General features: G+C 34.2%; 1 protein-coding gene across 1 annotated transcript; it reads right to left on the bottom strand.

The window, feature by feature from the left end:
• Positions 1-822: 822 nt before the first annotated feature.
• On the bottom strand, positions 823-15,000 carry LOC100368595 (FAD-dependent oxidoreductase domain-containing protein 2-like). The gene is made up of 11 exons (XM_085500406.1): positions 14,969-15,000; positions 11,121-11,479; positions 9,600-9,779; positions 8,896-9,147; positions 7,496-7,732; positions 6,274-6,452; positions 4,977-5,142; positions 4,410-4,531; positions 4,124-4,207; positions 2,393-2,495; positions 823-1,380 (listed from the first exon to the last, which is right to left on the bottom strand). The coding sequence occupies exons 2-11, from the start codon at positions 11,444-11,446 to the stop codon at positions 1,215-1,217; spliced, it is 1,815 nt and encodes a 604-aa protein (XP_085356532.1). The 5' UTR covers positions 11,447-11,479; positions 14,969-15,000; the 3' UTR covers positions 823-1,214.
• Positions 15,001-18,892: the final 3,892 nt, after the last annotated feature.

An 18,892-nucleotide genomic window follows, 5' to 3' on the forward strand; every position in this document is an offset into this window, starting at 1 on the left:
TTTTGCAGTTGCCAACATAAACTATTTACATAAATGAATATATTCGACGTTTTGTCAATAAAGAATCGGGACATATCACGTCGAGGTCACAATATTGTTTATTTGTAGTGGTTATAGGCATACTGAGCATTGAATGAACCCTTAACTTGTTAAGAATTAACTCTCTAGATTGGCACAATCTCAGTATGAGTGCGACGTTTAAATAACACAACCGGGTGCATTTAGAATAGACTGGAGCCAATCCGAAGCCAATATGAAGCCCACATAAGAGTTAAATGAAATGTGAGCAGGCATTAGAAATAGGTGGCCATTGAATATTGGTTCTTGGGAATTGTTGGAATGTCTACCGTGTGACGGCTTAGCAAATACAATTCACACATACACAAACAAACTAACTTAACCATATCGTTTATTGTAACTAAGTAACGCAAAATATCTCATTTAATTAAACTCAATACAGAATAATTGTCGTCAAAGAACGACCAAGAGCAGTATAAAAACCCATCTAGCCTATGCATGCGCCTGGCGAGTAAATACTGTTGAGGTGCTAGATCCCTATTTCTATTTGATATAAAGTCCAACATTTGAATGTATTCAGACTGATCAACCACAACAATCCATATCGGTAGAAGTTTCCGCGTCGCCAGGAACGGCTTATATACTACCTCTAGCTTCACACCAAACACCACCACCGAAATGACAATAACTCCCCAATAAACAAGCACGATCATTGCCAATTTAATGCTTCTTTGGCGGCAAAGCGTTTCTGTGACGTAGTTGGGGTTATAAGACGCAATTCAAAACGTCGATATAGTTTTTACATTTGGTCGTTAGTATATTTGAGAAAATACCGTTATTATAGTTTTCTACCAAAACAGAGTTGTCTATTTAGATAAATTGCTTATACCCAACTGAAGTATTTCTAATTAGCAATAACACAAACTATGAAACAGAATATCGATGAATGGTTATAGCTACATCTAAGCATGAACATCAATATAAATCTGCGAATTTGCAATAAGATTGTTATGTTTTTGTTGATTTCAGAATGAATCAATAAAATGATTATGTAGACTATTATATATATTTCACATAAATATTTAATATAAGCCCGCCAGATTTCCAACTATATGTTCTTTTGGTAAAATAAACAAATGTCTTGTTCTAAAATCTACAATTTGAAAAAAAAAAACGTTTGTGCAAATCACTAAAATCTAATATGCTGATTTCAACATCCTCAAACCACTCGCATAGGATTGTTTACACCCGATTGGTGGATTCTTGTACGTCATAGTCAGTTGAAAACACTCATCGTCGTAATTATATCGCAGATCCTGCCCTACACAGGACTCCAGGAATCGACGTAGTGGTAGAATGTGACTGCAAGATACCACAAGAACATTAAGATATGAATATGTGATTTTTAATATGGATTTAAATGATGAACTCAAATTACGTAGTAGCAAATTATGTTTTTTCCCTTTATCTGTCTCAATTAATTTGTAAATTGCGACTTTATTGTGTAACTATATGTCTTTTCAGTCAAATTTCAATTATAATTTACGCTATGACCGGATTAGACCAGTTCAAAGTTATTTCCCATGCACCTTTTATTCACATTTCAAGTGAAGTATTGACATGAATGCTCGTGGTGAATACACAAATTATAATCACATAATATTATAATCAAGTTTTAGCAAACATTCCAAACAAATTGTGCATCGTTGTTGCTACTTTGTAAAAACAGCCACTGTAGGATATGTTTATATATATATTCACGTATTGATAATGTATTATTTGGAAAGATTTATTGTATCTCACACACAGATGAGATACGACTTTGTCATTTTAGGTTCTTGTCAAATTGAAAAGTATATATCGTCGTTTCCGTGCTTTTATTATTATACGTTGATGCCAAAATAAAACAAAATAGGGTAAGTTGAAAAAAAAATCAGGAAACAAGCGTCCTAAATGTCACAAAAAATATCACAATGTGCATTTCTATACTGGCTACCTTAATGAAATTATTTCATCATCATATTTAAAAATAAAAATAGGGGAATATTTAATAAAAAAAACTTATACTATCATTGAAATAAATCGTTCTCGACTGATGCGCCATATTAATTATTCAAATATCATGAACATTTGCATAATCAAAAAACAATCGATTAAAGTTTTTATTTAACAAAAGCTTATTAATACATCAACTACGAAGCAAGACCATTCTTGGTTAATTGTGAAATATAGAATTGGATCGAAATGTATATTATGATTCACGATTCACGATATAATGAGAATTGGGTATCAATTTTATGCTGCTAGAAATTCACAAAAATGTGTTCAGTCATATATGAGCAACTATTACGATATATCAGTATTTGTAACTTACCTGTTAGGTGAAGTCCATGACGTCATAAAATCTGACGTCATATGGTGCATTTTGGAGGGTCGAGGCAGTCCGCTGTATAAATTTTCATTATTCATATCTTCATCTGTCAACAAAATATACAAATAGTTATTGTAAAAATAATCTGACAGATCACTTGTTAAGACTAACACATTACTTGATTAATATTGAATTTCATTGTGTCGTTCAGCATACCAAACATACGATACACATATCCATAATCCATAGAGTTATTTTACGAATTCGGGAATATGATAAGTATATGACAAAATAACGACAGATACAAGTATAACACGGTCGATGGTAAGTCATAGTAACTTTTTTTTAGAAGTTATACTACATCATCCAAGTGAAAATGAGTAAAGTAGGCATTAAACTATTGTAAATAAATTATATAATGCAGGTCATAACACATCAATTTCTCTTTTATACAATATATTATCACAACAATATTCATGCTGAATCAAAATTTCTTCTCTGTGTATTTTTCTTATCATTTTTGTATAGGTAACTTTGTCAAAACAATCTTGCTTCAAAGGAAAATTGAAAATAAATAAAAATGTATATGCAAGTATCAAGTCTTGTAAAATACTTCATTTTCGCTTGTAATTAATTTTTGCGATTTTCGCTGAAGAAATGATTCAGTGAAAATAAAATCCAGCGAATATAACTTTTTTTTCTATATTTTAGATTCAACTTTTCAAAAATCAGTGAAAATAAATTCCATACAAAACACCCAAAAAGTCTTTCCAACGAAAATGAATACCAGCTAAAATAAAAGTATTTTACGTCAAGTGTTATTACTAACACTATCGTCGTTCTATAGATTATTGATAAATTGTGCTAACACTCAAAAGTCGAAAACAAAAATTTGTAGTACCAAAATTCTTACCTATCCCAAAATGTGATAAGTTTGCTAAACATGACACAGCTTCATAGGATTATTCACTACTTACGAATAATTTGAATAGAATTTTCAAATTTGCATATATTTGACAAATATAGAAATATTCACAATTGTTTAACGTTAGAGATGCATTCTGGGGTCATTTATTTATTGGGTTCTTAGAGCTATTATGTAAAATATTTGATGAGCTCAATTGTTTTCTAGTTTCTTATTACGTTACCACATCGAAATCTTCGCTCTTACGCTGCACATATTATCCTAAACATTCTAACAAATTGTGGTTTAAAATATGTTTTACTGATTTGTTTATCAATAATACCTGCGTATTGTTATCGATTAATGCCATAGACAAAGTAACCCGAAAAATTGCTTCACAAATTCTTACCTTCTAATTGAATTGCGTCGTTATGCACTGTCACGTGTCCTGTAACCTACTCTTTTACAATATCCAGGTATAAACATTAACATTGTTGATACTGTATATGCACTGTTTAGCCAATTTACACCGAATAAATATGCAAGACAATAACCTTGACATTATCTAAGTTATTTACCGCAGATGTATTTGGAATTACTTTATATTGTGTGTTTCAGAATACATACCTTTTTAATGGTGTGAAATTTCTGACACTGAATTCTACGTTCTACGTATGGTATTCAGGTAAGACAATGTTTGATAATGGTCAAAAGAATTATTTAAGAAAATCGAAAGATTTCATATAATGCATTATATATTGCATAAAACCAGTCACTTGTCGGGACACGGGGCTACAAGAATCAAGAATATCATTTGTTGTGGTTGTTACCTGTTGGTATTCCCTCGTAATAATGAAACATCGGGTGCAGAAAGAAGGTCGTGTGTGCCTGGTTGGCCAAGTTCAGCTCCACTCCTAAATATGAAGAGAAGCAGAATAAAGACGTTTACTTTTACGGTTGGTTAGGGAACTTCAAACTAATATAGCTCCTACAGTTGTGTTTTTCGTTCTTGTAAAAATGAAGCACTATGTCGGTGCGTTGTTTATCTACGTAATTGTGCTTTGTTCATTCAGAATGTGGAGTGTATTTTACGACAACAACATTTTACACCCCCACCTTTCCCGGGTCCGTACTGCAGAGTGAATGTAATAATTCGTTGTGCTTCTTTCCCAGTAATATTCTTAAATGTTGGCAACAACGGTAATGGAAAGTCTTCAAGATATTCGTATGTTTCGTCACTGAAAAGAAATCATCGAAATTGTAAAAAGTAATAACATGCAACATCTTGGAAATGAGCAATTTATGTTTCTGGCCAGCATTATTTATATAGACTTGAATCAGGCAAGGAGCGAATATTTAACAATTATATATGACAAAGTCAATAAATAAAAAATTTAGTTCGTAGCTAAGCATTACTGGGGTGGCGTGAAACAAGTTGAACACCGCATAGTTCTACCTTGCCCGAAGCGGTCTTCAATTTAGAAGTAATAAGTAGACGGACGAATGATGTAATTGAAAAGACAACAATCGGTAAAATAATACATGCATGAAGAACACATACCGTAAAGAATTGGAAAAATATTAACAAGGCACAATTCTTGACCTACATGTTAGTCCATCCACTGCAAGCAATTGTAGTCATTCAGAAATTACAATGTTGTTCACATGATGCTGAAATCTTACCCTGATAATATCATGACGTCACTGAATACGCCAAACATTTGGTACAAACCAGAAGCTTCATTCACTCGTTTGACAATATGATTCAATAATTCTGAAATTGACAATTTAATGGACGGCCATTGTTTTCTATGGTTCTGGTATTCGAGTATTCTGTGAAGAGCCTGAGCTGTAAAATCAAATATCAAACACGAACATGTAAAAAAAATCGTTAACATAAATATTGTCATGTCGTGTGTGAGTTTGTTTACTAATACAACAATTAATATAATTTAACAGTGTTCGTTGTGATTTCGAGATCTTACTAACAATATGACTGACGTAGTCTTAGAACGAGGTACGGCGGATGAAAGAAATTTGAGGTAGAATCCTACTCATAATTTTTGACAAAATTGGTCATAAATCGCATGACAATGTTTATTAGTTTGCGATGTAAAATCATGAAGCTAATGTCTCATGTTACAATGAAATAACATTATTTTGTGTGTTGCACTTTAGCTTTTTGAGAAACGTAATATTTCTTGAAAATCGCTATTTAACACAGTGTTAAAAGAAATGCATTTTTTTACACTTTTAAAACCCAGATTTTTTAAATAATTCAGAACAACAAAAAAATACTCCATCATTACCAATATATGATTTATTCAGCCTATGTTACCAGGCTAGATTTTGAGATATTGGGAACCTCTGGTATATACATTATAATAGTGCCAAAATAACGACTTTTCACTAAAATATAACCTTCAATTTCTCGAAAGTAAGGCTGGTGACTCCCAACTTTTTTTAAGTCAATATCCGTATATTGCCTCGGAGTACAATTTATTGCAAAATAAATAAATTCTGGGTATTTTAATTTATGAGTAGGCTTCCATCTTAATGAGGACAGCGTATGCTACTACCCAGACTGCTTTACATTGCTGTGACTTTTCAGTGATTTTTTGTAAATCTCAAGAAAGTGTATAGCCTGGTCAATGTCCTTGAACAATTACAATTATGTCACAATAGCTAAATTTACGTATGTTTCAATTTGCAAATAGAACAATCCGCAAAGACAAAAGTCACAATCAATGGCCGAAACTGTCGCCTTGCAAAAACAAATAAAAAAGAAATAAATAAATTCTTCGGTATTTTAATTTCGGTTCACTCATTTTTATTCTGAATCGAATAACTTTATAAATATTCGTGGCGCCATTTGAAATAGACGTTATTGTTTAAATGTCGGCAAATATTTTTATGTTAATCTAAGCTCCTTGTTGTGCAGATACAATGTATGATACTTATTCAAAGCCATCATAATTACTTGTGTAACGGAACCCATGTAGAAAACCACCAGACGACTTCTTGAAATCCAGCGAGTGTGTCACTGTTCCTGCAAAGTATAATCCAGGAACGCCAACTGCTTGGTAGGTGTGATCTATGAGAGGATATTTAGGTCGTCGATTTTTCTTCGTCGGGATTTTCGGTTTCGGCCGGCATGTTCTATAAACATAACAAGTATTATTATACATCTGTAATCGTAACGCCATAAGTTACAGCGTGCCTCAATTTTGCGGTACGGTATTGCATTGGGTATTGGTATTGCATTTCATCCTACCATATTAGGACACGCGAATTCCAAATATGGAACGATTGCAAGCGTAATAATAATAAAAACAAATATGGCTGCCCCGGGGTTTGAACGGGTCCCACTGTCCAAACACTGGCGGCGCCCTCACTTCCGTTCCTCTCGTTCGGGTTTTCACCACTGTCACACCGTAATTTGCATATGTTCTGTAATTTGCATAAAAAATGTGGTGAATCACAAAAACTTTTTCAAACGAAGATTATATGCGTATAACCTTTATGACTTTTTACGAAATAAATATGCTGATGTTCATAAATAAGAAATCATCCAAAAGAAAGTGTCTTTATGGTGTATACATGTTACTTTTGTACGAGACCGGTTTTTCAAAGTGGAAGTATATTCATGTTTACATGTGTGATGTTTGGCTAAAAGAAACCTGCTTTCGCATGTCAAAGTCTGTTTTACTTTATCAAAACTACCTTACACTAGTCTTGCGAAATCGCAAGATTTAAATGAAGGGGAAAATGCGTGTGATAGCGAATATTCGAAGTTCATATACAAGAGCGGAATAAAAATATTTCAAAACTACTGCGCAATACGAAGAGAATTCGAACGTCTTTGATTACGGATTACGTTCTATAGAACATATGCAAATTACGGTGTGGCAGTGGTGAAAACCCGAACCAAAATAACGGAAGTGAGGGCGCCGCCAGTGTTTGGAGTGTGAACGGACCCCAGTTTGCTAAATCGGCATTCCTTTGATGTATTCCTGGGAGGAAAAGACAGTACGCAGTCGCTGTACTGTCTTCGTACATACTTTGCAGTATCCTCGTATTAACCTCATATTTCATGAAACTCGACTGATTGTTCCTTCCAGAAATGATTCGCCACAGTATCTTGACATTAACACATTAGATATTGGAACATGCATGATGGAGACTTGAATTCAGGTACATACTTGTCAAAAATACTGAAGTCGAAGAGAAATCCCGTGCACCTGATGACGTAGTCATATTCCTTCCTTAACATGTAATTATCTTTGTTAGATAACAAATGATTATTCCTGATACTTATTTTCCCACTGCTTTCGTCCTTCAAGAATCGTAGTTGTTCCATGCCAGTTCCCTTACGAGTCACTAATATTCCATCTAAAGACTTCAAATAGAAGGTATCATATAATTCGTTGTTCACCGCCCTAGAATTGTGAATGGAACATTTATTAATCCGGTTGTTGCACTTCGCCGAGAAGAACGCGTTTTAACTGTTTAAAGAAATATAGTTTACAATCGTTGAATTACAGTGAAATCCATGAAGGTATGAATATATTTACATAAATGTTTATTAATGTTTTATAAATTACAAATTCTGTTTGGAACAAGTTTACCAGCCACAGCGTGTTAACGGATGAACAGGTAATGTGCGTTACCAATTACAGCGTATACCGTGGATTTGAATGTGCGTCCTGTTCGATATGGGACATATTAAGACAATTCTGAGTCAGTTATTGAGAAGGCTTAGTTTGGAATATTTTTTGCAATTCTTCATGACGTCACCAGAGCACCACCACACAGTGTTCTACATATAGTCACTGCTAAAAATGGCGCTAGTATGACCGCGAATATCCAATTAACGGCGTTCGAAATATTATGTATGCAATGGAAATGTTCTATAATTACACCAAGTGGTCTATACGTTTCTGATCGTCAGTGTCCACGTACGCGTTTCCGATTTTTGACATTTTACCAGAAGAGCACTTACAAATATGAGTAATTGAACATTTGTCAGAAAATTGTAAAAAGGAGTGCTCGTTAATGTCAGTTATTGTGAAAAGTTCAATTTGAGTAATCTCTGTAGTCCCTATGAGAGTTGGATTATCACGGAAAAATGGCGGGAGTAAACAATTTTCCCTTTTCGTCACATTAATTATTCAATTAAACAAAGATTATTCCGGTCATTTAATGTAGCTAACATTTCTGATAACGTTTGTCAATATGTAGGATTGAATTAAAACGTATCTGTTTGTGTATTGATAGAGGGCAGTATAGTACGGTACATTGACACAAATAATATTATGTAGTACAAAATGATCGCCATTTTGCTAGGTTGGCGCGTGTTTTAGAGTCATACTAGTTTGCAAACTAATTTTATCAACATAACAAAGCAAAATACGTTCGCTTCAAAAAACATCCTAAAAAGTCAACTGAAAAATCCCCAAACGTGCAGCAAAATATATAAACGCATATTCAATGTTGTTTTACATTTTACAATTCAACGAACGACATTAATATTAAAACATAATACGAGCATTTCACAGACAATTCCAATCTTCCCGGTACCATGCCAACAATATTGACTCACCTTACATCCCCAACGTAATGGCTGCTCCAGGCGTCTTTCTCCAGCCTGGATGACACCAACTGAACGAAATTTGCAATATACGATATCGCTGTACCCGTTTCAAAAGCCGAGTTACCTTTGCCAAGAATGAGCACGGTTTTCCCATCGTACAACGACATGTTCATCGGCATGTCCTCATAACCTATCGTGTGTTCAATGCCTTCATAGTCTGGCACATTGGGTGTAGCTATCCCAGTACTCACGATAACAGTCCTGTCAGGCGAAAACAAAATGTTAAATAAAACTGAATTTCCATATTGTGGTTCATACGTGAGTTTACTTGATATCATCACAATAAACATTTGTTATTACAAAACAGATTTAAAGAAAATCATAGTACGTTTATTAAAATGTTGGTGAAAAATATACAAGTACAGTATTCGTAAATACCATTTCAGCTCTGAATATATATACATAAAATGAACTTGTTGTAAGGCTACTGAAAGTCATGATCGTTAACGCTTTAAGTCCAAAAGTCAACATATTTCACCTTTCACAGGTTCTACCCTATGATTTTTTTTCAATTCCTACCCACAATGTTTACATGTAGCGAATGGGGAATTTCCATTTTGCTTAAAATCGAAAAATACATACACATGCGACATTGTGCAACTATATTCTGAGTGTTAATAAACAAATGATATGGTGCAGTCTGTGGTACTTACTTGCATGTGTGGACAGTACCCTTCTGGTCTCTTAAGGAGAATAGACCCGCAGCCGTGTTATCACGTCCAACATTCACAATCGTTGTATTATACTGTATATGTATATTGTACTTGGTTTTATATGCTTGAAAATATTCTAGTATAGCATCAGCGTTGGGGAAAAAATCCCTTGAAAAATCCCTGGGGAATGGTAAAATAAACGACTTATTTGAAAACTCTAGTTAGTAAATTACAGTGAATATAAATACAAGCCGGGCCAGTATTTTTGTTCCTGCTCACCTTTCTTGTGTATAAATAAATGACTTCAAAATAATAAAACCATAATTATTAAACACATGTGAGTGAATAACATTGATCTCGAAAAATCTATCTCAATATATGCTGGTGGTTTTTAACTATACCTCTTGAATGAGGATTGCTAGGATTTGCATTAATTGAGTGAAATGTATTTGTGTTATCTAGCCCGTATATGCGACCGTTTATAAATCTCCGAAAGGGCAAAGCTTGGAATGGTGATCGTTACTCAGCCCCCAATCACAAGAAATCATAGTTCCAACATCATTTACAGCTGCATAACTAAAACTACTTGATCCAGTGTTAAAGAAGGTGTTATACTGAGCGAACATGCGCTGCGTCCACGCACATATACAGCCTAATCTTATGAATCAATGGGAATCATTTGTAATGTGCTAGTCAAGTTCATTACAACCAAGATAAGCAGCCATTTTTTTATTAGAATTCAGGCAACGCTTTAATGTTTATCGACAACAATGACAATGTCCCTGATTAAAAATGTTCTAAATGAGCCTCTCAAGACTGGAAATCCGGACGGGGACTTGACTAGTCCATAACCCTGGCTTTCACGTCACCTATGACAAGTCGGGGAACTTGAACCTTGGTTGGGTTTATACTAGGGGCTATGTCTGTAAACAGAAAATCAATATTATAGAGCCTAAGATTATGGAGCCTAAAAACAATTCATCTCAACATGTATATTTAGTGTGCATACGATGCATGAGAACGAGGACTATGCTAATGATTTGTTTTGTCAATCGATAGTTTTACCAGTGCCAGCCTTACCCAAATAAACCAAAGTGTTTATCAACCAACAGACTGTGGGGCATAAAACACTAGCCATTCATGACACAGATTCTGATTAAAAATAAGTCAAGGGTTTAAACAAAAAAAAGCACATAAAATGGAGGAGCAGTAAAGCATGATATCGCCTCAATTCAGATGACATTGTTTTCTGAGCTAAGGTAGCATTCTACAGCTAATGCTTATTCTAAACCTGAATCAACAACAATGGGTGTTAATATCAGTACAGTGTTTACAGTATCGATCCTTTCCTTGTTATGTTATTTTGTTAATCGTTATAAAATAGTTTTATTTAAAATATTTTTAGATTACATTAAAATAAACATATTTTGAATTTGAGGTTATTCTTTGAGGATTACAAAATTACATTCCAAATGAAATAAATGAATTACTAACTGCTACATTTGAAGAATTCAACATTACTTGAAATATAAATCGCCATCGCCAATAAGGGAGTTCCAATCATGTCTGAAATTAAACTCTTTGTTTGTACTCCCAGTGTTGATCTTATTGATGCTTATCAACGTGCGATGTCTTGGGTACTGTTCGAAGAAGGATCCTGGCATATTCGTCTTCTCAAATATTACATAATCACGATTATCTTTCTCCAGAAAGTATCCCATCTGTAGACCTGCTGGTCCGGCGCCGATTAGGCAATATTGATGAAACCCTGATGCGTGAGTTACTGACACAGAGCACGTGATCAAAGTCCATGTGGCAATCACCACTGTATAGAGAGACACTGGCATCTTAGCTCAGTTGATTTGTTAGTTGGTTTATGTCTACAAAATACAATAAACCAGTCATTATTACATAAAAAATTGAATATATAATATCTAAAGTATGTGATGTGATTGGCCAGTCCGTATCACGTGCTGCAATAAACATACATCTATACGAACCAACGATGATTGACGTGATTACCATTTTACTACAGGCATATCACGTGTTTAGTGTGAATTTATGTAGAATTAATATTTCTGTAAGAGGATTTCGTCTCAACTTAAAATGGAATGCTGTTCTTGAGTGCTTAAAATATGCGACTATTTTAGTGCATATAACAGCGACAATATTTCGTGTCATCTGTTTATACAAATAATAGTACGTACCAGTTAATATTATGTGGAAAAAAATGAGAAAAATGTTAATGCCATTTTAGTAGTGGTGTCCATAGAGGACAGCAAAAAACTCACTAAAAATATTGTAAATGTGGGAATACTAAGACAACCACAAACTCTTTGTGAGGCACTACATATCTTTTTTTACCAAGATATATCCTTGTCAAGTTGTCATAGGAAAGAAATAGTAAAATTTATTTATTTTTGCATCCTTGTATAGCATTCTAGTCTCATGTCATAAAGGTCACATGTCATAAAGGTCACATGTCATAAAGGTCACATGTCATAAAGGTCACATGCCATTGATTTGCATTATCATTTTAACGCCACTACCTGTATATATTTATGACTACGTTCATCGTGTATGCAGTAATTGCACACTACTGTATTTGTACAGTATTTCTGTACTTGCGTCTATGCATCTAATTACCTGGGAATTGAAAATATTTAATTTTTAAATGAGTACTCCCGCGGTGTATAATTCGTTATATTTGAAAATGTTGTATGCTGCGTGGACACCATATTATATAATTTTCAGTTCATAAATATTTTCATAAAATAATTTCAACGAATAATTATGTTGTTGCTGTACTTGATGAATTTATCAAAATCGGTTGACCCTTTTCACAAAATATCGGCTACTTTAATTCCTGTAAGCCGCGAAAGCTGAATTAAAAAAAAAACTATGATTAACATTCTGACCATTTTTCTACCCGCAGATTATGTGTTTAGATACATTTTAGTTAGCATTTATGACAAATGCTTATTATAGTCATTCAATTGGAAAAAATGAAAACAGAAAATTTAGAGCATTTTTCAACTCAACGAAACATGATTAGCACATTGTGTAGAATAGTTGGCTGTTAGTTGTTATTTGTAGCTATCATAAAATAATTTTAATATAAATATTGAGAACGTACACAAATTCTAAAATAAGAATTTATAATTATGGATAACAAATGACATTGATAACCAAGATAAACATTAACAAGTTACCATTTTTGTTGAATGATGTTCATGAGATAGCTGAGATATGTTTCTTGTGTTGGTTGTTGGACGAAATCGGTCATGTCAATGACGTTTATTCGAACGAGTGCATGGAGCCGATATCAAATCCTAGTAGTACCCTCTCTCAGACAAAAACGTGATCATTGAATACTTCGGGTCGATGAAACAATCATATAGTTTATATGTATCAAAATGTCAAATAAGAACAATTAGACAGATATTTATGTTCGAGTTATTTCCAATATAATATTTGATAGAGATGCGAGAAGTTTACAAGGACAACAGAGAGAAATTCGCCCAAGGCAATAAAGCAATCTGATTAAAATCTGACGTATTGTACGGCGTGAATTTAATTTAATTTTATATATTTTAATTATTTTGTAATTGGTGACGTCGCCGGTCAGAAAGAGCTCATACACAAACTCAAATAAAATGGCAGATCATTCTGTTGATTTTAGCGATGAAAACTATCGCGGTGAACATTTTTAAATGCAGCGAAAATCATCTATCATTTTTATGATTACATTGTGTCTAAAATTGTTCCAGTTTGGGTCGTTGTTTTGGGTTGTTATTCTGGGATCTTTCCCACCAGTTAGACCAAACACCGGGTACTTTTCCGTCGCTTGCCCTGAATACAGGATATGTTTTGTTGACGATCGGGCCAAAATCGTCTATTGTATTGAAGTCATGGTTGTAAATATTCATCAAAATGTGTCAACATAATGTACAATAACTGTTTATTAAAGTAATTGAGCTGATTTGGGGTAAAATAAAATATTTCTCTATTTCAGGAAATATTTTTCTTTTTGCTCTAATATTCAGCGTGGATGCCGTGAGCCGGTGAACGTTATAAAACTTACATCTGTTGGGCTCAAATCAGTTTGGGATTTGATTGTTGCATTGTTTACTATAGCTGTTTGCAGTGTTCTAACCATTGTGATTTAGTTATTTTTTTCTAATTATAGTTAAATATGCTCAGTGTTTGGGCAAAGTTGGAGCGATGATTGAATAAACGAACGGCACAAACATGTGCGAATAGACGACAGAACATGAATTTTAGCGCGCGTATCTAACCACCAGGCCAATTATTGATTGAGACGATTGTCTTGAAAATTAAACCCACGCTATTCAACGCGATCTTTTTTCTAGTACTTTGTAATTGTTTATTAATTATTTTCCCCGGTGAATACGCCATCGGATGATATAAAAGGCTAGCTGGGATTGGCAGTAGCTTATACGAGTTTTGAACGGGGTTTATATGAGCATTTGGTCAGATCCGTGTGGGCTTTCGCGATTACCAAAACTGCCACCAAATTAATAAAATAAAATAAAATAAAATGTATAACAAAAATAAATATATATACACATATTTAAAATTAAAAATAAAATATAAAGCACAAACTAGGATCTTATTTTAATCAGATTAAGCAACAAGACAAAGGCTATTTAGTGAACATTTATGATTCAACATGTGGCTTTTTCCCAAATGAAATTGTAAATTGGCGTTTTCTATGTTCTAGACAAGACAATAAGTAGTGGTGTCAGACCCCCTCTAACAAACACTCACACAAGAGCACGCGCGTTTGTCGGCGGAAATCGAACATAAATCATCAGTACGTAAGGCCAGTATTGTTATACGGAAGTTGCAAGTACGTATAGAATTGATTTCAACGTTAATACCCAAAACACCCTACTGTACAATCACATGCTGAAGTATAGCTTTTTAAAAAAATATCTAAACACGTACCTATTTTGGTGAAGTTATACCCATTTTCAAGTACAGAAACGTAAAATAGTTACCCTATATACATAATAAAATCATACTGTTTCCAAGTTGAGGTAACATGAATTCATGAGTTCCTTTTTTCACATTTTCGTTATTAATTTATATATTTTGAAATATACGAACCTAAACACGGTACACGCGTATACGCGTTAAATAACTAATTTAAAATAACACCCTTTTTACGCGTTTTTTTTTTACTTCAGCTTGCGTACCATATTTCATTTAGAGACACCCCCCCCCCCGTGCACAATACTCTCAATTTCTCCTCGGATTCTCCGTGACTGTCCGTGAATTGAACACGTAGAAAGATAGTTAAACTCTACAATATGGACAATTTAACAGCAGTAGTACTACATTACCTCTGTTCGCTGCCAGTTGGTAAAATGTGGTGAGCAAATAATCTGAGCTAGGATATCAACGGATTAGTAAATCCGCCTTTATCTGCCGTTTGTTCTAAAAATATATTTTTTATTGTAGGGGTTATACCCATTATTTAAAATCATAGGGATGGTGGCAAGATGTATTCACAAGATGGGCAAAAAAATGAGAGAAAAGATAAGAGAAAAAAACATGTTGGCACACTCAAGAAAATACATCACGAAAACAATACACAGGCCAGGTGCTTTCAACCAATGCTCACCCTCTATGATTTTCAACGTTTGGCTTTAAAATAAAATCCAGGTCCAAACGACACAGTAATCACCGCGCGTTTTAGTTTAACCCAAAAAATATTTTTACGTCGGATGGCACCCATGTTAAAGAGGACTTTGAGTTCTGGGTAAATCAAGTGCGCATACTCATTTTCAGCCAATCAGACGTGCCGTAACAGCGAGTATTTCCTTGATTTACCCAGAACTCTGTGCGAATCCCCCTTGATTCTGGCTGCTGGCCATTTTCGTTCATGAAATCATCGGATATCATCAGAAAACCCAGGATTTGTGCAGTTTTGAATAAAAGCAAGTTAGAGATTATGAAAAATGGTTATTAACGTAACACCTGATCCCCTCTAAAATTTTTGTTTCGCATTTGAAGGTAAGAAATCGAAATTTGAAACCGACAGGGTGTCGATTTACTAGGTGCCGTGTTTCACAACTTGTTTATTTATATACGTATAGCGGATGATTTTTTTTTGAAAATTAGTATTTATTGATTTTCAGCCCCCAAGTGACTGTGTCCCGCCTACCGATCCGGAAGTTTTGAGCTGCACAAATTATTGCTCTCTAACAACGCCCAGTCAAGTTTGACAGTGACTGCTAGACACAAGTTCGTGGACGCTTGGGTACGCTAGGCCAACGCATAAATCTTGAATGCTGGACCTCAGCTGCTTCGCCAGCTTTGCCCGGGCGGTATACCGCTAAACCAACTTTAAAACCCCGCCGAGCCAACATGCGCAGAACGCCGCTCTATCAACGCTCGCGTCACCGTTAAACCAACACTCGCTACATACCGTTAAGCCAACGCTAAAACAACGCCGGCTTCAGCGGTGCACCTCTAAGGCAACGCCCGTGTTTTCGATTTTTTTCTCATCTTATGCGCAGTGACGAGCGTTGTCTAAATTCCGCCCCCTCTCCCTACCGTTGAAGGAACGCTCCAACAAAGTTCGGGTGGTGTGACCGGGCCTTTACACTTTGATCAGGGCTGCATAGTTACAGCTTTGATATTATTTCGAATAAACTATAACAAACTATTTTACCACGGCTTTAATATTACAACCCAGGTCATTAATACTCAAATAATATTTAACCTGACAGTTTTATTGTCTTTTATTGTTTCTTATGGGATAATTATTATATGGTGTTATTCATACCGTCAACAAGAAGTGGACTTTCCCTGTTATTGAGGTTAATCTTTCAGTGAAATGTTTCTCACACAAAGTAGGTTTTTGACTCCCGTGTGCGAAGCACAAAAGGGAGTCTTTGCAGTTACCCTGTCTGTATGTCTGTATGTCTGTATGTCTGTATGTATGTATGTATGTATGTATGTATGTATGTCACTTTTTTTGTTCCACCGTTATCTCAAGAACCACTAATCAAATTTTGGTGAAACTTGGTACATAGATGCTCTGGGATAATGCGCAGAGTTGATTAGGTTTTGGTAAAAATCTATGAATATTAATTACTTAATTTGCATGATAATTAGCTGATTTTTAGCTGTTCCAAGACTGTTCCAATGATATTTGAAGAACCACTCATTGGATTTCAATGAAACATGGATGTGCTGAACTAATGCGCAGATTTGGTTAGTTTTGGGTAAAAATCTGTTAATATTATTAATTACCTAATTTACATAATGATTAATCAATTTTCGGTTTTTCCACTGATATCTCATATACTAATCATAACATTTCTATAAAACTTGGTACATATATGTCATATGACACTGCACAGACCTGAGAGTTTTTAGGGTAATATCAGTATATATTAATTACCTAATTTGCATAATTAATTAATTTTCAGCTTTTGATATGTTGAGTAGTAATGATCACGTTTCAATCAAACTTGGTACATAGTTACTTGAGGACTGTGCAGAGACCTAATTAGTTTTTGGGTAAAAATTTGTGCATATTAATCACTTTATTAGCATAATTAGTTAATTTTCAGCTTTTCACCTGATATCTCAAGTACTAATCATCACATTTCAATGAGACTTGCGACATAGATATTCTAGGACTATGCAGAGACCTGATTAATTTTGGGATAAATAATTGTGCCTATTAATTACCTAATTTGCATAATTATTTAATTTTTTGCTGTTCTATGGCTGTTGCACTGATGTCTAAAAACCACTCATTGGATTTCAATGAAACTTTTAAAGAGTACCCATCACATTTCAATGAACTTAGGACTATACACCATATTAGTTTTTGGTAAATATTTATGCTTCTCAATCACCTAATTAACATAATTAATTAATTAATACTGATATCTCAAGTATTGATCATCACATTTGAATAAAACATGGTAAATAACTGCTCTAGGACAATAGACAGCCTGATTAATTTTGGGTTAAAATCTGTTCATATTAATTCTCTAATTAGCATAATAATTAATATTTTTTGGTTCTAATCACATTTCAATGAAACTTGGTACAATAACATTGTGCAGACCTTATTAGTTTTACACTTAAATATGTTCATAGTAGTTATCTTATTTGCATAATTAGTTTTCTGCGTTTCCATCAACATCTCAAGTTCAAGTAATTTTAAATTAATTTTTAATGTGTCTCCAATACTCTCAGCACACGGGAGTTCTTTCTAAGCTTTCTTTGATTAATAAATATGCCCTCTCGAAAGGCTCAATATTTCATTATGCCACCTAAAACACAAATAAACCACAGGACTACTTTATATGTGAGTGAGATTCATGTCATCCGTATACCTATGTTGTTCATGATCACCAGCAACCAATAATTTATTAACTTAAAAATCATTTTATGGGAGTGCTGTGCATGAATGCTATAGTGTTAACTATCTCATTGTGAAAAAACAATTACAAGCTAGCTAAATTATCTACAATATTATGCTAGTTAAAAAGACATGTTTGCAGTATATTGATTTGGAGAGGGACCCGTTTACTGCGAGATCTCGCGTATTGCGTGTAAGGCGTGAATGAACGTCACATTCAAAAATCAAAATTTCTTTTTTTGTCGAAATCTTTGAATATGCCCTTACTTTACCCTTACTTTATTTAATTTGACTTTAATCAAATGTGTATAATACATTAATAAGCGTAGAAATATCCCCAAAACCGTGACACTCGCGTTTGTCGAATGCCACGTAATAACGTCATTACGACGTTATGATATTGGTAAATAAAAAAATCATATTTTTCCCGACAGCTTCACCACTCTTCTAGCAGTCACATAGAAAACTGATGTAGTTGTTCTTGTGCCACCCAGTGAGATTCTAGTCACATATAGGGACACCTGGAAAAAGCAAAAGTGATGGCTGGAAATGACGCCAATGAATCAGCCACATTTATGTAGAACCGGCTCTCACACAGCTCTTAGCACTCTTCATTAAAAAGGCTGCTATAACTGCCACAATCAAGCATAGAATGAAAATACGATGTTGTATTATTTTAATAATAAACTAAAAAAAAGAAACTAAAAATTTGCGGCAATAATAATAGACGTAGATTGACGAAACTACGAAATAAACATATATACGATTAGGAACTTATTGTTCTATTTCTAGTATATAAAGTGCATTGGCCGGAAATTAGTTGTTTACTTACATAGGACTAGATATTTAGTACGTTAGTACCTGGTGCCACGTTGGCTAA

The sequence above is a fragment of the Saccoglossus kowalevskii genome, chromosome 6 (genome assembly GCF_978046115.1).
Source record: "Saccoglossus kowalevskii chromosome 6, keSacKowa6.1, whole genome shotgun sequence".
Lineage (NCBI taxonomy): Eukaryota > Metazoa > Hemichordata > Enteropneusta > Harrimaniidae > Saccoglossus > Saccoglossus kowalevskii.